The sequence below is a fragment of the Mus caroli genome, unplaced genomic scaffold (genome assembly GCF_978045245.1).
Source record: "Mus caroli unplaced genomic scaffold, Mus_caroli_1 scaffold_13, whole genome shotgun sequence".
Taxonomy (NCBI): Eukaryota; Metazoa; Chordata; class Mammalia; order Rodentia; family Muridae; genus Mus; species Mus caroli.
In genome coordinates this window covers 52,966,926-52,988,352 of record NW_028227268.1, presented here as the reverse complement: position 1 = coordinate 52,988,352, position 21,427 = coordinate 52,966,926, and the positions used below count along the sequence as shown (strand labels likewise).

Sequence of the window (21,427 nt, the reverse complement as noted above, 5' to 3'; positions counted from 1 at the left end):
TAAATAAGTAACAGAAAGCTGGGTGTGGCGGTGCATGCACACCTTTAATCCCAGCACTCTGGAGGTAGAGGCAGGCGGATTTCTGAGTTCAAAGCCAGCCTGGTTTACAAAGTGAGTTCCAGGACTGGGCTATACAGAGAAACCCTGTCTCGAAAAAAAAAAAAAAAGTGACAGAATTTAGAGGCCTCCTCGCCCTGAGCCCAGGAAGGACGAAGTGGAAGAGGTGAGTGAGGCCTTTTCTTTCCGCACACCCTCCAGTTCCTCCAGCACAGGACGCTCATCTTCAAACAGTGACTTATGGACGAATCTCTATATACACGTTTAATACAGCAGCCCTTGGGTTTCTGCTCCCTATCCGTTCTTCAAAACATACAAAAATGCCAAAGGCTCCCTCCCAACCAGTGTTTATAGGCAGCCTTTCAAATCCCCTCCCGCCCTTAGTTGGTCAGAAGCTTTCAGGATTAGCACCCTTCCTGGAGGGGAACAAGAAAGTGTTGGTACCTACGCTTGGCAGCCCTGGAAACAACCTAGGGCCCCAAATGGAGTCTGATGCACTCTACCATCCTTGCCCTGTCAGGTATGTACTGTTGTGTTCCTTTGCCCGGGAGGGTGGAGCCTTCGGGAAGGCAGGACTAGATTTTGGGAGGGTGTATCCTTTGCCCTGGAGGGGTCAAGACAACCCCCTTCACCCAGAGCCTGTGTGGCAAGAGTTCAGTGGATGTGCCAGTTTGTGGGAGGAAAGCACTCGCTCACACACCCACCCCTGCTGTTCATCCTGCTGAATTCAGGGCCACCCCAGCCTTCTGTGGACCCCTTCTCTAAAGGGGGAGGGAAGGAGTCTAGAGCTGAGTCCGGGTAGGGGCAGGAGGAAGGCAGGACGGAGAAAGCCCATCTAGGTGGCCACAGCCTAGCCACACACATAAATAATCCAAAAGAATCACACGGGGGAATGGGGGGTACATGGACCACCCCTCCCCTCAGCTTCCCGGGTCCCCAGGCTGCTGTTCCTTCAACCTGGAGGTAACAGGGAAGAGAGGGCTAAAGTGCTGTAGAGGAAAGGAGGGACTCTGGGTGGAGAGGATGGCTCTCCCACCCTGTTTTGCACCTCAGTCATTCTCATCTGGCCCTAAGTATTCAAGTTCTGTACTGGGTTTCACCTCCTGCTCTAAAAGGGAAGGTGTCCGTCGGAAGGCAGCTGAGATCTGGTCAAACGTCCGGCCTCTGGTTTCAGGCACTTTTAGGAAGGTGAAGATGAAGAAGCCAAGCAGGAGGACGGCAAATAGAAGGAAGACGTAGGGACCCATAGCATCCTGGGACAGTTGGAGAAAGAAAGGTTGACAGAGATGGGAAGCCAGGAACCAAAGACTAAGGAAACTGGGGCTATGTGAAGAGCAGGTGTTGCTCCCTTAAGAGGCAGTGGCAATGAGCAGAAATGAAAGCTTTCCCTGAAAATCTCCTTTAGCTTTTAACCTTTGCTCTCCTAAGTGTACATTGGAGTAGATTTCTAAACTAAACCACCTATAGCATTAATAGAAAGTTTAAATTATACCAATGGTTTATTTTTTAGAAGACTTCTAAATCTAAGCTGCTGGATTTCCACCCATCTATTTCCGCCTGTCTCCCCCTTAATTGTGGTGAAGTAGTTCCACCAGACTTATCTTCCGGAGACCACCTACATGGTTGGGAATCCCTGACCAGACAGTGAGGGAACTGGGGGGGGGGGGGGGAGGGGAGGATTTGCCTTCCCTCTGGCCACGGATGTGGGAAACTGGGCAAAGGGTAGGGAACCTACCGCAACATACTGGAAACCCATGCCGACAATGAAGTTACAGGTCCAGTTGGAGAAACCAGCGACAGCCATGGCAGCTGGGCGGGGGCCCTGGCTGAAGAGCTCGGCCACAATGAACCAGGGAATGGGGCCAGGGCCAATCTCAAAGAAGGCCACAAAGCCAAATATGGCCACGATGGAGACATAGCTCATGGCTGGAACCCGTTCCTAGAGACCAGGAAGGAATAGCAGAAAATTTGGTTCTGGCCTCTCCCCTTGCCTTTGGCCCAGAGAACTGAAATCTTTTCCAGGGCTTATCGGGTAGAAGCTGCCATTCTAGGCTAAAGCAGGCCTAAAGCATCCCCTGTCCACTGCCCTTTTAGACAGTGTCACATGTTGCCCAGTTTGGCCTTGAACTTTCAAGGCCTCCACCTCAGCCTCCCAAGTGTTGCACTGCCCCTGAGGTTTCTGAGTGCTGCTGTCATTTTGTTGACTAGCTCTGGAAGTTTCAAGGTAGAATGTTCTGGTTTCTTGCTCCCTTGGCTCCGAAGTTGTGCTTTTGGGAATCATTGCTCCTGAGGTTTCATAGGAACCATTATATTATGCTAGGCCTCAGTGTGGCCAGGGAACCTCAGAAACATAGACCGTAGACTACAGCACCCACGGTCCTGGCACAGCCAGCCACAGAGCCTCTTGGGGTTACCCCATGGGTAAGACTGCTGTATTCTCAAAGTCCCGAGGCCTCACCAGCAGCAGCAGAGCCACGGTCATCAAGATGGCACAGCCACACATGCCTGCCAGGCCCAACAGATGGAGTGTCCGTCGTCCAGCTCGTTCTACTAAGAGCACCTGTGGGGGAGAGGAGGTTGTGTGTGCAGCAGTCAGTTGGCGACAAAGAGTAACCCCAGGGCACCCAGGGCTATGACACCAGTGGTGTGGCCATTCCACAGGCAAGCAGTTACCGAGACCAACGTGAAGACCGTATTGACCACACCAGCTCCTATGGTGGCGTAGGCTGGCTGTCCCACCCCAGCCGACTCGAAGATGCTGGTTGAATAGTAGAAAACCTAGAAGTGAGGGGGGACAGGAGAGGCAGAGCTAGGGGTGTCTGTTCCTTTATTCTAACCACACCAAACCAGACAGAGCCTGAATGCTAATGGAGACGGTGACTTGTTCCCTTCTCCCTTTCCCCAAATTGGTACCTGACCCATGCTCTGCCTGGGCCTCTCTACGTACAGCATTGATGCCTGAGAGCTGTTGGCTCAGCTGCAGCACCACTGCGATGATCAGAGGCTGCCGGTGGGTGCGGCTGCCCAGGAGCTGGAGCAAGGACATCGGACGCTCTCTCTCCAACTTCCGTTTCTCATCCTTCAGCTCAGCCAGTGCGTCAGACACATCAGCCCAGCCGGTCAGGCGCTTTAGACCTGGGGGAGGGGACTGTCAGGCTTTATGGAACCTGAGAGGAGGCCCGGTTACTAGCAAGATGGGGTGGAGGTATGAGCCTGGGCTAGATGCGAGGTGAGGGCTCACTCTTTCGGGCAGGCCCCTCCAGGTTCCGGATGATGTAGAGGTATCTGGGGCTCTCTGGACAGAAGGGCAACAGAATCAGCTGCAGGAGAGCAGGGAGTACTGTGAGAGCCAGAAGCAGTGGCCACAGGGTAGCTGTGCCCAGCATAGACTCCAAGCCCAGCACCTGTAGGAAAAGACAGGAAAGACGAAAAGTGACTTTGCTCTCCTTCCAGCCCAAATACAGGCGTCCGCTCCAACTCCTCCTCCAGCTCCCCACAAAGCCAGGTCTTTTTACCTGGGCAATCAGAATGCCAATGACGATGGCCAGTTGGTTGAGTGTTCCCAAGGCACCCCGAAGATGAGTGGGGGCGATTTCTCCCACATACATGGGCACCAACCCTGATGTTAGCCCTGGGCAAAAGGAAGAAGAGAGCTGAGGATAGCTGCATATTTCATATAGAAGCTCATACACATACATTAAGGAGAGCAGAGGCACAGAGTAGAGCCGTAGCACCTGTGGGTACCTGAGTAAGCGCCAATGAGGAACCGTCCGAGAATGAGTATCTCATAGGAGGCCGCGGCATTGGCTAGGCCCATGAGGGCGCCCCCCAACACGGCCAAGACATTGTTGACCAGCATAGCCCTTTTCCTGGCAGGCACACAGAGAGGAGGGCTGGTCACGACACCCATGCTGTGGCCCTCTGTCCTACTCCTCCCCTCCTCTGCCCTCCAGCTCCATACCTTCCCAACCATTGAGAAATGATGCCAATGAGAAAGGAAGAGATCATGCCACCCACAGAGAAGATGGCCACGGAGAGAGCCCAGAGCGTAGTGAGGGTGCCTTGTGGGATGGAATCCGGTCCCCCAGGACCCTGCCTACCCAGCCACGTCGCATTGTAGCTCTGTTCAATCACCTGGTTGCGGGGGAGGGGGGAATATGGGAGTAACTCTAGAGACCTTTCTCTTTCCACTGCCTGATATATTCCGCCCCCCCCCCAACAGCTGGTAGGTCACTCACCTTCTGTGGGGCATTGATAACCCCAATGTTATAGCCAAACTGAAGGGAGCCAAGCACAGCTGAGAATACAGCTAGGACCAGCGTTCCAGTCACTCGCTGCCGAGGGGGTTCCCCATCCTGGACAGACAGAAACAAAGGAAGGTATGTCATGTAGAGTCATGTTTGACTTCCTTCAGGGGCCCAGGCCCAGCTGCAGCATGAAGATTCTGGGCTCCATCCAACATACTGGATGAGAGAAAGTGGGCCATATTAGGAATTGTACAAAGATCTCACTGTAAACAGAACGCCACAGGAACCTGGGCATGTAGGAAAAAACTGATCTCTGTGTCCACACCACAGGCAAAAGTTTGAGGATCTGGACCTCAAAATTCCCCTGTGACCTTGAGACAGACTCAAGACTTGTGTGACCTTGGGTAAGTCACTTCCCCACTCTAAACTGAACCTGGATTTCCTCTTCTGTCAGGTGATATTGCCTCCCTCGGCTACCTGTCAGTCTGTGAAAACTCTTGCAAAAATCAAAATTAACTATAACAGTATCCCAGACAGTGCCTGTTTTATAAACTAATATAAATAATGTTTTAACATCAGCTCTAGCCCTTGTCTCTTCCTTCTGGAAGTTCTCTCAGCTTGCTCCAGCAGGCCTTAAACAGGCCCAAGAATGGCTAGTCCAGAAAGGGCATCTGGGTCATTGCTTTGGGGTAGCCTTTTAGGTCTAGGCCTAGTCAACCCTCAGCTCCTAAACTGGGACCAAGTACTCGGGGATGTGAGGGGGGATTTTAGCAGGGAGAGAGCCATGTCCAGGGGAAGAGGAGGGATGGTAGTGAGTGGTGTGAGGGGTGGTGGCAGTGGTGGCTACTGCTGGCGGCACAGTCTGTCTCCAAGCAGAAACCTGAGCTGGGGGGGGGGGGGGGCGACACTCCCCTCTGCCCCTCCACCCACCGCAAGGCCGAGAGAAAGTTCAGCCTCCTGGAAGACAGCCAGCAGTGGGGGTGGGGCCCCCAAAGTGCTCCAGTCCTAGAAACACCATAAATCTGAACAGCTCCGGGAAGGGAAGTTGAGACTCTGGATCTGCCGTCCCAAATAGAGTCGTGGGCAGAGTGTCACCCCATGCAGCGCACAGTAGGGTAGGAGACAAGTTCTGGATTCCTCAGAATCCAGTCTCTCAGCCTGGGCGCGTAAAGAGTCTCTCGGACCCACTCTGTCTCTTGGCGGGATTGGAATTTGACAGTCACGGGTTGTCTAGGCTGAATATAAATAGCCAGCCCCCCATCTCCAACTCCTGCGCCTGCGCAAGAACTGCCTCCTAGCTGACCCCCAACCCCAAACTCAGCCCAAGAAAAACTGGACCAGATTTCCCAATTCGCCCCCGTATGCTGAACCTTACTTCAGAGCCGATCTGCTGGAAACCCGACGGCATCTTGTTTTAAAAGAAGAAAAGACTCAGGCGCTGCAATAAGAAAGAAATGAATAAGGTATAGGGTCCGGGCCTGGCCGGCACGAGACACCGGCGTTCGGAAGCGGTGTGCAAAGGGCGGGTCTGGTGGGACTCACTGCCACAACCCACGGAACCGGAGAGCACCAAGGCTCTCCGGAATCTAGCGAGACCCGCTTGAGGGGGAAAGATGCGGAGAGCTGAAGCCACCTCCCCACTCCCGCCCCGCCATGGGGCACGCCCTTCACAACACCCATTGGCCAGGAGCCTGCACACCCCAAAAAAAGGCCACGCCCCCACCCCTAGCCCTAGTGCCGGCTGGGGAGACACGCCCCTAAGGTTCCCGCCTGCTTCTGAGTTTTCAAAGTAGGGTCCTTGGAACAAAAGGCTCTTCCCGCCATCCAAAATCTTGGACTGCGAAATTTCTGAAAGAATTGAGTGCAGCTGGTCCCCCTGAAAGGTCGAAGAGGAGGGTATGGGCTAGATGTACTTGCCAGGGTACGGGGTAACTCCAGCAAGATGACATAGAGCCCGCGTGTGTGTGTGTGTGTGTGTGTGTGTGTGTGTGTGTGTGAGAAACAATGCCCCGAAGTAACCCGGAGTGGCTATTTTTAGTTCCCACGTTAGGCTCCGCCAAATGTCAGGTCCCGGGTGTCCCAGCCTGTCCCAGGCGGGGGAGGGCAAGGGAGATGGAGCCTTAAAGGGTCCGCGACACGCTTCCCACGAGGAGATGATCCAAGGGACCAATAACTTCCGTTCCCAGTGTATCTGGAGACCGTGCCTGATCGTCCTTTCTTTCCACGCATCTCTGGGCGGCGCACTGCCTACTGGCCCATCCCCTCCACATAGTCTACATTGGTTCTTGGAGGGGACCCAAGGGACAGGTGCTCACGCCAGTCACACCACCCTCCCTGAAGTCCCTGAGCCTCCAGGCATGTGCTGGCCGCGTGGGCGACAAGCTTTCCAGAGTCAGCTACTGTTTTGGGTCTACAGCTGAGAGGGCACGACCTAAGCACGTCCAGGGAGAGAGCTGGCGAAGAATGTGGAGAGAGCGAGCTCAATTCAGAAAAAGGCCCAAGAGAAGTGCAAGGCTTCTGGCGCCACCTAGAGGGAGAGCGAGGAGCCTTAGTGGATTGCACCAGGGTAGCTAACTTCTGGGGTGGCTCTCTTCTATTAACCCTTCCCCTGAGAGCTCAATAACCTACCACCCATCCCTCTCTGGAGCGCCAGACCTGAGTCTAGCTGCCGCCAGAATGGTACCGTTTATATGACGAACACGTACAAGTATGGACCTCCTTCAAGTTCCTTTTCCCAACGAGCTAACCAGTCACTTTCATGGTGTCTTCTCAATGTTGGTGTTTTGACTTCTCTTGCACACTGGTTTTCTTCATCCGTACCAATACCACTTTATTCTGGACTATCCTGTCAGTCATGCTTTTCTTGCTTCTCTTCTTCCCTGAAGAGGAGGGTGGAGGGGCAAGAAAGATGGCTCAGCAGATAAAAGCATTGACTGCTCTTCCAGAATCAGGTTTGATTCCCAGCACATATGTGGAAGCTACAACCATCTGTAACTTCAGTTCCAGGGGCTCCAACACCCTTTTCTGGCTTCCACTGGCCCCAGGTACACATGTGGTACACAGACATATATGCAGTCAAAATGCCTATTCACATAAACAATAATAATTAAAAATAAAAAGAGAGAAGAATGTCCAGGGGTGGTGGGGCACATCTCTAACCCCAAGGCCAGCCTGGTTTACAGAGTGAGTTCCAGAACAGCCAGGGTTTCAAAACAAAACAAAACACCCAAGCTGAATACAACAAAAACAGGAGGGTAGATTACAATTTTCAAAGCACATCCCTTTTGTTTTGTTTTTGAGACAGTCTTGCAGTACCTGAAACTGATGCAGAACTCACTCTATGTTACACACTGGCCTCGAAGTTGCTGTTCTACCCAGAGTGTTGGGACTGTAGATCTGAGGTCAATTCCTGCCTAGAGTCATTGTCTTTTTCTTGTCCTGTCAAGTTTGGATTCTCCTACCCAGATCTTCCCCTTAACTGTCTCCCTTCTTGCCTCTACCCCTCCTCTTCTTCCTCTTCATCCTCTTCTTCCTTCCTCTCCTCCCTTTTTTATCCTTCCTGCCCCTCTTTCCCTCTTCCTCCTGGCCTAGAACTTACTATGTCAGCTAGTCTGACCTTGAATTTGTGATACTTTGGCCTTAGGAGGCCTGGGATTACACTTGGTGCCTTTACCTGTCCCTGAAGTCTGGAATACCAGAGAACGCCTATTCATCCTCCAAAGCAAGGCTCTCAGGGATGGAGAGGTGGCTCAGTGGTTAAGGATGCGTGTTACAGAGGACCCAGGTTAAACTCCCAGCATCTACATGGTGACTCACAACCAACTGCAACTCCAGTTTCAGGTGATCTGACGTTCTCTTCTGACCCCCTTGAGTATACATGTGGTACACAAATATGCATGCAAGCAAAACACCCAAATAAAATAAAATAAATAAATCTAAAGAAAATAAAAATAATTTTAAAGGTTCAGTCAGATCCTGGCAGCAGCTGTAGAGGCTTAGTTCTCCTGTAGCTCTCTGTTTCCCTTTTGCTTCTGGAAACAGGGCCTCTGGTGTGACCGTCTCTGATGGTGTCATCAAGGTATTCAGTGACATGAAAGTTCGCAAATCCTCAAGGCCAGAAGAAATGAAGCAATGCAAGAAGGTGGTACTCTTCTGCCTGAGTGAGGACAGGAAGGACATCATCCTAGAGGAGGGAAAGTCTTGGAAGCAGATGTGGGGCAGATGTGGGTGAATCTTCCTACACCACCTTTGTCAGGATGCTACCAGACAGCCATTACAGTCTCTAGGATGCAACCAAGGAGAGCAAGACAGAGGACCAACCTGCTGTTATCTTCTGGGCCCCTCAGAGTGGATCCTTTAAGAGCAAAATAATCTGTGCCAGCTTCAAGGATGCCATCAAGAAGCTGACAGGAATAAAACATGAATTACAAGCTAACTGCTACGAGGTCGTCAAGGCCCCCTGAACCCTGGTAGAGAAACTGGGTGGTGCTGTGGTCATCTTCCTGGAGGGTAAGCCTTTGAGAGGCTCCTCAAGCCCCTGCCTGGAGTATCTAACAGCCCTGGACCTCTCTTGGGTGTTGCAGGCTTCCCCTTTCCTGCCAGACCAGAGGGGCGGGGAGGGGGAAATCCCAGCAGGGGAGAACAATCCCTTCACCCCACTTGCCAAATGTCCCTCCATCCCACCCCCTGTACTTCCTCCTCCATCCATCCCTGAGGGGTCTGGCCTTCCCAAGCTGCTTTTGATCCTCTGATTCCTCTTGGGTTGAAGCAGACCAAGTCCTGTCCTAGGCACCCAGTTTGGGGAGAGCCTGTATGTTTTTTAAATGACACCCCTACTCCTCATCTCTCCCCATCTCATGGTGCCAACCTCTAACCACACTGGTTGGTGACTTTATGCTTGTCTGTTTAGTTCTGTGTGTAAATGAAATGTAGAAATGACGCTCCTTGCAGTAGCTGACTGCCCTCCTCTTTCCCTTGACCTTGACCATTCATGGAAGCAGGACCAGTAAGGGACCTTCAATGAGAGAGAGAGAGAGAGAGAGAGAGAGAGAGAGAGAGAGAGAGAGAGAGAGAGAGAGAGAGAGAGAACAATAAAAAGGCTAATTAACAAAATATAATTTTAAAAAAGCAAGACTTCTCCTCGGAGAAGACTTCTTGGCCTTTCTTGAAGATAGCAAATGTTCTCTGTTAGAGTCCATTCCTTGTCGTTTCTTCTCTCTCTAATTCTCTCTCAGGGGCAGATGGGCATCTTATTCATGCATCCAACTTAGAGCAGGGTATCCTAGCTATTTGCTGAGTGAATGAATGAATGTCTGCCCGCTGCTTATGGTGGACATTGTAGATGGGGCAATAATAATTTATAACCAGAAAGTAAGTGAGGAGATTGATGAGCGTGAGGGGGAGGGGAACTAAGTGTGAAGGGAGAGAGATGTGGGGATGTTGGGATACCATCAAAGGGCAATGGCAGGGAGAGAAGAACAGAAAAGGGGTAGAGAGGCAGACAAGGACAGAAGAGAGGCACAGGCTCGGCAGAGGTGAAAGTAATGTGGCAGATGGTTACAGGGCTGGATGCTGGGGTCCTAGGTCCCTAGGTTCCGTCCTGCCATGGTTTATTCTGCTCTCATTTTGAGGTTTCTCAGGTATCCTAGGTGGTTTTTTAAATTTTATTTTAGTGTGTGTATGGGTGGAGAGTGGAGGTGAGAGGCAGGGACGCTAGTGCCAGCAGAGACCAGAAGAGGGCATCATATCCCCTAGAACTGGAGTTACAAGCAGTTGTGGGTTGCTTGGTGTGTAGGTATTGGCAAGTGAGCCTGGGTCCTCTGGAAGAGCAGTAAGCTATGCTATCTCCAGCTCTCCAAGCCTAGGTGTTTAAATGCATAGAAAGTGCAATCAGATAGTTTAAGGAGTGCAGAGGCTGGGTATGATGGTGCTCACTTTTAATCCTAACACTAGGGATACAGAGGCATGTGGATTTCTAGGAGGCCAGCCTGGTCTACATAGCCAGTTTCAAGCCAACAGGGTTACATAGTGAGACTCTGTCAAAAAAACAAAGTCAGGTGGTGGAGTCACAGCGCCTTTAATCCCAGCTCTCTGGGAGCAGAGGCAGGTGATCTCTGAGTTTGAGGTGAGCCTGGTCTCCAGAGAGAGTTCCAGCACAACCGGGGCCACACTGAGAAACCCTGTCCTGAAAAATCAAAAGAGGGAAAAAATGAGGGCTGGCAAAATGGCTTCTAAGGAATGTCCTTGCCATCAAACATGACAACCTGACTTCAGTCCCAAGGACCTATGCTGGAAGAAGAGAACTGACTGTCACAAGGTTGTCTCCTGACGTGTACACACAAAGTAAATGAATACCTTATAATAAATAAATAAATAAACTATGAGCTAGCTCAGAGGGCAGAGTGGCACTTGTGTGTAGGCCTGAAAGCCTGGGTTAAATCTCTTTGTCCCACAAGGTAGCAGAAAAGATCTTTGGCCATGTGTGCTTGCCCTTACACTCCAACACACACACAAACACACACACACAAAAACACACACACACGAATAAAATATGAAAGATTGTGGAGAGGTGCTGGGGACGTAGTTCAAATATAGACTGCTTGCCTCGCACACGTGAAGTTCTGGGTTGGATCCCCAGTGTTATAAACCATGGGTGTGGTAGCACAGGTCTCTAATCCCAGAGCAAGGAAGTGAAAGTCACTCTAGGCTATGCAACCAGCACAAGGCCAGCCTGAAACTCCAGCCTCTTTTTTTTTTTTTTTTTTTTTAGCGTTGGAGACAAGGAGGGTTAGAAGGCATAAAGAGGGCGGGGTATTTGGAGGAGGGGGATGACTAATCAAGAATGGAAAATAAGCCGGGCGTGGTGGCGCACGCCTTTAATCCCAGCACTCGGGAGGCAGAGGCAGGCGGATTTCTGAGTTTGAGGCCAGCCTGGTCTACAAAGTGAGTTCCAGGACAGCCAGGGCTATACAGAAAAACCCTGTCTCAAAAAACCAAAAAAAAAAAAAAAAAAAAGAATGGAAAATAAAGGGAAGAGAGACGACGCATGAAACAGAGACGTTTGCGCTGGAGCTCTGAGTGCGTGAGTGTGTGTGTTAATCTTTTACCGAGGTCCTCGGCTGCTTTATTTTGGAGCCTATTGTAGCTTTTCCCAATCTCTGCTCCTTATCTCAGGAAGCTAATCCTCGCAGACATTCATTTTCTAAACCTCTGTGTCTAGGTAAGGAGGCAAGAGACTGGACTGCAGGAGGAATCCGGGGAATGCTCCTGACCTGCCTCCAGCTCCCGATCGATCGTTACACAGGTTCACTTCCTCTCCAGTTCTTGGTGGGAGGCAAGACATCATCAGCTCCGCTCTGGAAATGATCCCTCCTCCCCTCAGTCTTCTCTAATGATCCCTCCGCCCCTCTCTTGTGTTTGATTTGTGTGTAGGGGTCAGGTGCAGAATACTGAACTAATAACGTACGTTTTAAGACAGTATCAGGTGGGCGGTGGTGGCACACGCCTTTAATCCCAGCACTTGGGAGGCAGAGGCAGGCAGATTTCTGAGTCTGAGTTTGAGGTCAGCCTGGTCTACAAAGTGAGTTCCTGGATATCCAGGGCTACACAGAGAAACTCTGTCTCAAAAAACCAAAAAAAAAAAAAAAAAAAAAAAAAGACAGAATCACTCTGTTGCCCAGGCTAGCTTAGGCAATTTAAGACAATTCTCCTGTCTCAGCCTCCAGAGTACTGGGATTACAGATGTGAGCCACCCCACACATCGTAACACTATCTATCTATCTATCTATCTATCTATCTATCTATCTATCTATTTATTTATATTTATTTTTGTTTATTGAGACAGGGTTTCTCTGTGTATCCCTGGCTGTCCTGAAACTCACTCTATAGGCCAAGCTGGCCTCAAACTCAGAGATCTGTCTTCCTCTGCCTCCCAAGTGCTGGGATTAAAGATGTGTACCACTATCCCTGGCCATAGCACAATTCTTGACTTGTGTCTTCATTGATCTATGGTTTGTTATCATTTTATTTTTATACATTGGTGGTGGCAGTTACGGTGGTGTGTGCGTGCGCGCCATGGCACACTTGTAAAGGTCAGCAGACGGCCGTTGGTTGTCAAGGTTGCGCAGCCGTTGCTTTACCTACGGAGTCTTCTCGCCAGCCCTGCTTCTCCTTTTAAAAGTGTATCTCCAGGTTGAGCATGTGGTCAAGGCAGGCTGAAAGAGTCACTCTGTAGCATGGATGAATCCCTAAATTCCATCCCCAGCAGCAACCATATAAGCCAGGCATGGGACCACATACCCGTAATCCTAACATCCAGCAGGTAGAGGTGGGATCAGGAGCTCAGGGGCTACACAGACAACTGAAGGCTAGCCTAACTCTATATAGTAACATAGTGAGAGACCTTGCCTTCAGAACACAGTGGAGCGCTTGGGAGACAAAGGCAGGCAGGACCATCTTATTGTACCTGCTTATGATCCATTAGTGGTCTCCTCTGTCCCTTGTGATAATGTGACAATGACTATTTTACACTCAGTTTCTTTGGGAGACTGTGACTCTGTCTATATTTATGTCTACCTCTAGGGGCAGAGTGGCTGACTCACAGGGTGCTCTGACTCTTTGATTCCTTACTGTACTGCCTGCTGTCTCCAGAAAGGCTGTCCCAGTCTCTCAGCAGCGCAGGATGGCTCTGTCACCACTGTCCTGACCTTCAGCATCAGCCAGTGGTGGCTCAGTCCGGAGTGCGATTGCCTGAGCTGAGCCCAGCTGCCTTCCTTACTAACTTGGTGCCCTTTGGAAAGTGACCTCAGCTCTTTGTGCTTTATTTACCTCGTTGGTAAAACGAGAAGAGAGATAATAATAGCTGCATCCTGGGCCCTAAGGAAGGTGAGCGATCACTGCTCAGAGCGCATGGATCCCAGGGCAAGACTCATTTGTTTTGCAGAGTAGATTTACTAAGATATGATTGGCATTGAATCCATCACATCAAGTGTATAGGTTGATGCTTTGACATAATTATACACCTCACAACCAAGGCAATAAACACATCTATCACCCCCAAAGTTTCCTTCTATCCTTCTATGAAAGTATATTTTATGTTTATAAACATTTTGTGTGCATGTATGTAAGTGCAGCATGTTCCAGAAGAAGTGTACCCAGTTCCAGAAGAAACCAGAAGAGGGCATCGGATCCCCTGAAACTGGGGTTTCAGACAGATGTGAGCCCATCTGATGTGGGTGCTGGGCACTTGGCAAGAACAACCTTCTTTCTTCCTACCTTCCTTCCTTTCTTTTTCTTTGAGACAGGGTTTCTCTGTGTAGCTCTAGCAGTCCTGGAACTCACTGTGTAGACCAGGATGACCTTGAACTCAGAGATTCACCTGCCTCTGCCTTCTGGGTGCTGGGATTTAAAGGTGTGCGCCACCATTACCTAACCCTCTCTCTCTCTCTCTCTCTCTCTCCTGCTTGCTTTTGACATGGTCACATGGAGTCTAGGCTGGCCTTGAGTTTGCTGTTTAGCTGAGTCTAATCTTGAATTTCTGATATCCTGCTCTACTTCCCAAATGATGCCAGGTCACAGGCGTTTTATCACCGTGCCTGGTTGACTTAATTCCTTCTTATTGCTGTGTAATTTTTTTTTACTACATTTATTTATTTGTTTATTTCCATGTTTCTTCATACACACATGAGCCTAACATAGAGCACCATGTTCAGGTTAGTTTGAGCAACTGGGGCTCCAACTCAGGTTATCAGGCTGCATCTGTACTCACTAAGCCATTTTGCCAGCCCATAAATAGTATTCTAATATAGAAATATAGCACAGTTTGCTCTTCCAGTCACTTGTTGGACTTATTAAAGGTAAAGTTGTTAGGAGCATTTTTTTTTTTTTTTGAGACAGGGTTTCTCTGTGTAGCCCTGGCTGTCCTGGAACTCACTCTGTAGACCAGGCTGGCCTCGAACTCAGAAATCCGCCTGCCTCTGCCTCCCAAGTGCTGGGATTAAAGGCGTGTGCTACCACTGTCCGGCTTCTCAGTTTGCTTTTTTTATAACACCCAGGACCTGATGCCTAGGTGTGGTCCTGTTCACAGTAGGCTGGGCCCTCTTGCACCAATTACTAATCAAGAAAATACCCCCCACAGACTTTTCTATAGACAATCTGATGGAGGCAATGCTTTTGTTAAGATTCAGTCTTCCCAGAACTCTAGTTATGTCAAGCTGGGGAAAAACACCCAATCAATTATCACCCAGTCAAGTGAACAAACCCCACAAATTAACCACACACACACACACACACACACACACACTAAGGGGCTGGAGTACAGTTGGTAGAGTTATCGTACATCATCCCTGGCACTTTGGTTTTTGCTTCAAAAACCACAGTGTTGGAGAGACTGCTCAGCAGTTAAGAGCACTTGCTGTCCTTGCAGAGGACCTGGGTTTGGTTCCTAGCACCCACTTGGTGGCTCACAAATATGGGTAATTCTGGCTCCAGAGGATCTGATGCCCTCTCCTGATACCTCTTTAGGTATGAGACAAACATATGGGGCAGACATACAGACACACAGACATGTATTACTAATACATGTAAAATAAATAAGAACCCAAAAGCTGTTCAGTAAAAAAACTGTTGATTTAGCTTTTGGTTTTGGTAGGCTAATCTTGTATAGCAACCTTGCTAAATATATCTGTTGGTTCGAGGATGGCCTGGAACTCACAGAGATCTGCCTGACTCAGTACTGGGATTGAAGGTATGTGCCCCACTGCCTTTAGAGTTTTTTCTTTTTTCTTTTTCTTTTTCTTTTTTCTTTCTTTCTTTCTTTCTTTCTTTCTTTCTTTCTTTCTTTCTTTCTTTCTTTCTTTCTTTCTTTCTTTTTTTTTGAGACAGGGTTTCTCTGTGTAACAGTCTTGGCTGTCCTGGAACTTACTCTGTAGACCAGGCTGGCCTCGAACTCAGAAATCCGCCTGCCTCTGCCTCCCAAGTGCTGGGATTAAAGGCATGCGCCGCCACTGTTCGGCCTAGAGTTTCTTTTTTATCCTCCTTCTTTTTATTTATTCTTCTTTCATACAATACCTCCTGACAGTAGCCTCCTCTCCCTCTACTCCTCCCAGTTCCCCTCCCCCACCTCCCTTCTGCCCCCAGATGCACTGTTTTCCTTCAGCTATGAGCAGACTTCCCAGGAGTATCAACCAAGCTTGTCATAACAAGATGCAGTAATACTCGGCACAAACACTTACATTAAGTGTGGCTGGTGAGGCAACCTAGCAAGGGTTTTCGAAAAGGGCCCTAAGAGAAGGCAAAAGGGTCAGAGATGCCTTTAGTCCCAGTACTGGGAGTCCCAGGAAACCTGCAAGCTAAACAACCACAGCACACACGCGGAGGACCCAGTGCAGACTTATGCCAGTTCAGTCTCTGTGAGCTCTTAACCACCGAGCCGCCTCTCCAGCAGCTCTGAGTTCCTGTGTTCTTGCATTCAGTGATTTACTTCAAATGTACTAGAGAGAGAAAAAGTCCACAAGGGTGCTTACTGGTGGCCCTAAGCCACTGAGTTTGTTAGTTGGATACCGGGAAGTAAGTGGGAAAAATGGATTAGAATACCCAAGAGAACAGAGAGGCACTTCAATGGGACCACGCATGCATAGGATGTTTTAGGGACAGAGGGAAGGTCAAGAAACAAAACCAACAGGGCTGGTGAGATGGGTCAGTGGGTAAGAGCATCCGACTGCTCTTCCGAAGGTCCGGAGTTCAAATCCCAGCAACCACATGGTGGCTCTGTCTTCTGGAGTGTCTGAAGACGGCTACAGTGTACTTACATATAATAAGTAAATAAAATCCTTAAAAAAAAAAAAGAAAAGAAACAAAACCAACAAAGTAAAAATTGTAGAAAAACCAATAGAGAAACTGGGGATGTAGCCAAGAAAGAGACCTGTGGGGTCAAGGCTAGCCTGGTCTACACTGTAAATTCCAGACCATCCAGGACTACATAGTCTAAATACATACATACATACATAATACATAAATAATACATAATACACACACACACACATACATACATACATACAGCTGCTTGTGGCACACACCTTTAACCCCAGAACTTACAGGCAGAGGCAGGCAGAGTCTGAGGCCTGGTTTACAGAGTGAGTTCCAGGATAGTCAGGGATACATAGAGAAACCCTGTCTCAAAACAAACAACAACAACCAAACAACAACAACAACCAAACAACAACAACCAAACAACAACAACTAAACAACTCTGAACAAACAAAGTCTCCAGACATTGCCAAATGTCCTGGGGAAGACATTTAAAACTGATACCAGTTAAGAACCACTGCCTTGCCGGGCGTGGTGGCGCATGCCTTTATCCCAGCACTCGGGAGGCAGAGGCAGGCAGATCTGAGTTCGAGGCCAGCCTGGTCTACAGAGTGAGTTCCAGGACAGCCAGGGCTACACAGAGAAACCCTGTCGTAAAACCAAAAAAAAAAAAAAAAAAAAAAAAAGCACTGCCTTAGTGTTTGTTACCAGTTAGCACCACTGTGGGTGTCTGTCTGTCTGTCTCTAGTAAAGAGGGGAAAGCAGGAACCTAAGAATTCAAATAGATGGGTAGCTGGACTGTCTCACCATTGGAGGTTTTCCGAAAAGCAGGAGGAGGGGTCTGGAGAAGCGACTCAGGGGTTAAGAGCGACTACGACTACGCCCCTCTGGAGGATCTGAATTAGAAGCCTAGCACTCACAACTGTCTGTAATCCCAGTCCTAGGGATCTGACGCCCTCTTCTGGCCTCTCAGGGCACTGCATGCATGATGTGCACAGACACACATACAAGGACAAATACCCACACACATAAAATGAAAATATTTAACAACAACAAAACAAGACTCAAATGGATAGATAGTTGAACTGTACCACAGCTAGTGCCTCTGCCTCCCAAGATTAAAGTCTAATGGCCTGAGCCACCACTCCCAGCTTTGTGTCATACCGAGGTGTGGCAGAGGGGCTGGTGACATCTAATCTCTACTAACATCAGTAGATCTCAGGATAGTGTTAAATACACTGTACGACCCACAACAGCAAAGACTTTCTTGCTCCAAGTGTCAGCATTGCTGACATTGTTTCTTTTTGCCTGGTGGCATGAGTCTGTAATCCCAGCCTTTCCAATCCCAGCACCAGAAAGACTAGAGGCAAGGGTACCATTGCAAGCCAGGACTGTCTTACTCTCCACAGTGAGGCAGATCCTGTCTCAAAACCTCTACCAAAAAAGCCAGGCACGGTGCTCCATGCCTGTAATTCCAGCACTTGGGGAAAAGAAGAAAGGAAGGTCATGAAGTCCAGGCCACCCTCGCCCATGAAACAAGACCTTGTCTCAAAAGCAAAAGCAAAGCAAAGCAAAACAAAACAAAACAAAACAAAACAAAACAAATGTAATCCTGCTTGGAATCAATGACTAAGTTCCAAGGGGCAGTCAGCAAAGGGCCTTTGCTCTCGCTCCTCTTTTGCTTATAGCATGGCTCTCTCATGACTGACTCATTATTTAACAGTGGCTTGCTCAGAAAGTCGCCCTGATTTCACTTGAGATTGGACACAGCCTTTTGCATTACCCTGCTTCATTACCTTCAAAACAACCAGTGTTTTATGTCTTTATTGCCCTTCTTCCTCCTTCCAGAAGCTGCCCCAGATGAGCACCGTGTCCTTACCTGTCTTGTCCCGCGGCGTATCCCTAGGGTTAGTTAATCCCAGGACATTTCTAGGTATTCAGGAAACCCTTGTGGGCCAGCGCATGGACAGCATTTCTTTTTTCCAGAATTCAAAATCTAGGCACCTCTGCACTTTACAGGGCAGCAGGGAACTTGATACTCAGTCCATACGTTACACAAAGAACGTTTCAGCCTTTGAGAAGAGCCAGGAGAGGAAAGTACGGGTAACCAGGAGAGCCGCGAGATGACCTGACTCAGCGTGGGTGGGGCAGCCAGGTCGGACTTCCTCGAAGAGTCACAAAGGATGCATTTCTCGGCTGGGTAGAGGGAGGTGGGTGGGGTGAATGGATTAGAGCACCCAAGCATAGAGGACAGAAAGGAAGGTGCTTTGGTGTGGTGGAACATGTACAGTGGGTTTTTGGGGACAGTTGAGGGACGAGGCAGGCATGTCAGTCAGTAGTCCAGAGTGACACTTAGGTGTAGCTCGGTGGCACCAGCACTTGTGTGAGGCTCTTGAGTTCAATCCACAGCAACAGAGGAGAAGAAAAAAGGGCCACTGAATGATTTTTATCTTATTCTTAATATTTATTTATTTATTTACTTTTATGTGTGTGCGTGTGTGCATGTGTTTGTGTGCATGTGTATGTGCATGTGTGTGTGTGTGCACGTGTGTGTGTGCACGTGTGCATGTGCGTGTGTGTGCATGTGTGTGTGTGCACGTGTGTGTGTGTGTGCATGTGTGTGTGCATGTGTGTATGTGTATCTGTGTCTGAGTGCATACAAGAGCCAGATTAGTGAGAAGCGGTACTGGACCTGGGCATGATGAGATGCTCCTGTTCTAGCTGCTCCTCCCCAAACACCCAAGGGTTTCTCTGTGTAGCCCTGGCCGCCGTCCTGGAACTCACTCTGAGGACCAGGCTGGCCTCTAAGTCAGAGATCCAACTGCCTCTTCCTCCCTAGTGCTGCGATGAAGGGCGTGCGCCACCACTGCCTGGCACACTCCAGCTCCTTTAATCCCAGTAGTCAAATGGCAGAGGCAGGAGGAGCCCTGTGAGTTCAAGGTAGTCTAGTCTGGTCTACATAATAAGTTTCAGAACAGCCAGGGCTACAAAGAGACTTTGTCTCAAAAAATAAAATAAATAAACTAATAATAATAATAATAATAATAATAATAATAATAATAATACAAGAGGCATCAGATCACCTAGAACTGGAGTTACAGAAGGTTGAGTCACTATGTGGATGTTGAGGACAGAACACTGGTCCTCTGCAAGAACAGACAGTACTTTTAATTGCTGAGCTGTCTCCCAAGCCCCCCACACAGTGACTTTTTGAAAAGAATGGTAAGATTTAAGTATAGGTATAGAGAGCACCTCTGGGGAGTGAACTTAGGAAAGGGTGGGAGCAGGGAGATTGGTTTGGAGGCAGTTGTAGTCTCCAGGTAATAACTAGGTAATAGCTAGGCATATGGCGGTGATGGTGACTGCCACATATACAAACAAATGTTGGACTTTCAGAGCTGGAAGGCACTCCCCTTCTGGAAGACTGGCTTTAAACTGTCTATTTTTCTGCCTCCATCAACCAAAAGCATGCACCAACTACATCCAACCAGGAAACCACCTTAAAAACAAAAGAAAACAAAACAAATCCCAGCATTGGGAAGTAGAGCCAGGTGGCCCACTTGTGAAGTCCAGGCCAGCCTAGTCTATATAGTGAACTTTAACTAGATGGAGCTACAGAGTGAGATCCTGCTCAAAAGTACCAACTCACCAACCTTCCAACCAACGAACAAAAAACCAAAACAAACCATCTCAGAAAATAACCCAAAAGGTCAAAAATAGACACAAATAACAAAGCTCACAAAGTTCTGCATTTTATACAAAAGCAGGTTAATCGGCTGAACAAGAAGGGCATTAAATATGTTTACTGGACAAATGGAGGATTTACATAGAAATGTGTAAGGGAAAGGAGAAGGCGTTGACTTTAAAAAACTAGCAAGAGAGAGGGTCTGGAGAGAGGGCTCAGTGGTTAAAAGCACTGCTCTTCCATAGGACCTGGGTTCAAATCCTAGCCACCCCCCCATCTGTCACAAGCTTCACAAAAACATAATACATGCAGGCAAAACACCAGTGCACATAAACGTAAATAAAAAAACAAAAAACTAGCAAGAGGAAGAAAGACCTGTGAAGGTTTGAGAGGTGGAAGGAGGCTGTAGGAGAGGTAGACTGGAAGAAAGAACTAGAAACGAGTTCAGGGGGGCAGTGATGGACACACTGGGCTACTGGGCTCCAAGGGTCTGGAGGAAGCAACCTTAGTCTGGAAGTGTGTGTGTGTGTGTGTGTGTGTGTGTGTGTGTGTGTGTGTGAATAAAAATGCAGAAGGCAGGAAAAGGGGAAAGATCAATGGGATGAATGAGAACCTTGGAAGCCAAATTGGGAGGAAGGATGGGGTCAAACTTTTGGAAAAGTCGGAAAGAGTAGAGGCTGAGCTACGCTTTCTTTCTTTCTTTCTTTTTTTTTTTTTTTTTTAAGATTTTATTATTATATTTAAATACACTGAAGCTGTCTTCAGACACACCAGAAGAGGGTGTCAAGATCTCATTATGGATGGTTGTGAGTCACCATGTGGTTGCTGGGATTTGAACTCAGGACCTTTGGAAGGGCAGTCAGCGCTCTTAACCACTGAGCCATCTCCCCAGCCCTAAGCTAGACTTTCTAAGGGATGAATTAAAAGCCACCTTGGGGAATCAGATGCTAGAGTGGGTCGGAGGGCACCGAAAGGGCACACAAACAGGTCCCAGGAAGCTCAGAATGAAGGAAAGAGAAAGTGTGTGGATGGAGAAGGAAGTGAGGAAAATGAAGGTAAACCTGAAATGACAACCTGGGGAGGGGAATGTTGGGCGTGGCGTGGCGTGGCAGACTCTCTGACCTAGGTCTTACCCTTCTCCCCACCCTCGGAAAGCTCCTTCGGGTAGAAGAAGCCTCTATGTTGGAGGAGACATTGACAGGCTCAGGTCCTAAGTCCTGTTACCTACCTGGTCTAGGGACCAGGCCTGTGGGAGCCGTGTCTTGTGGAGGGCTGCGGTGGAGGGCTTGAGCGGTGAAGCGGTAGGTTGCTAGACTGTCTGGGGGCAGAAATTCCTAGAAGGGTGCATGCAGCACGGGTGATTTTACCGTAATGGGTTAGGACCCCTGATGATGAGACAGGCCATGGTAGGAGACTAAAGAAAAAAAAGAGCTGAGATGAGAGTGGAGGCGAAAGTCGGGCTGGACAAGTGGCACGCGCAGAAACCTGCAGGGGAAGGGTGGCGAGGAGCCTTTCCAGGGGCGTCTGCGGGTACTGGCTCCGCAGCGACCCAGGCGCACCTGTACGGAAAGGAGAGGAAGGGGCCACTTGGAGTCTGCAGGGCAGACTCCGACCCCAGGGACTTCTGAGAAGC

The 21,427-nt window shown here is 49.0% G+C and overlaps 1 protein-coding gene, 1 long non-coding RNA gene and 1 pseudogene across 2 annotated transcripts; 1 reads left to right on the top strand and 2 right to left on the bottom strand.

Annotated features, from left to right (window-relative positions):
* Positions 1 to 23: 23 nt before the first annotated feature.
* Slc2a4 (solute carrier family 2 member 4) lies at positions 24 to 5,928 on the bottom strand. Its single transcript, XM_021176415.3, has 11 exons — positions 5,680 to 5,928; positions 4,296 to 4,412; positions 4,019 to 4,191; positions 3,802 to 3,926; positions 3,573 to 3,688; positions 3,299 to 3,461; positions 3,005 to 3,192; positions 2,731 to 2,835; positions 2,516 to 2,617; positions 1,793 to 1,996; positions 24 to 1,310 (listed from the first exon to the last, which is right to left on the bottom strand). Exons 1-11 carry the CDS (start codon positions 5,710 to 5,712, stop codon positions 1,107 to 1,109), a joined length of 1,530 nt encoding a protein of 509 aa, XP_021032074.1. The 5' UTR covers positions 5,713 to 5,928; the 3' UTR covers positions 24 to 1,106.
* Positions 5,929 to 6,439: 511 nt separating this feature from the next.
* LOC147001478 (uncharacterized) lies at positions 6,440 to 18,224 on the bottom strand. Its single transcript, XR_015045040.1, has 3 exons — positions 17,989 to 18,224; positions 7,010 to 7,183; positions 6,440 to 6,831 (listed from the first exon to the last, which is right to left on the bottom strand). It is a non-coding gene; the product is annotated as an uncharacterized LOC147001478 (long non-coding RNA).
* Positions 8,182 to 9,055, top strand: LOC110304512 (cofilin-1-like; annotated as a pseudogene).
* Positions 18,225 to 21,427: the final 3,203 nt, after the last annotated feature.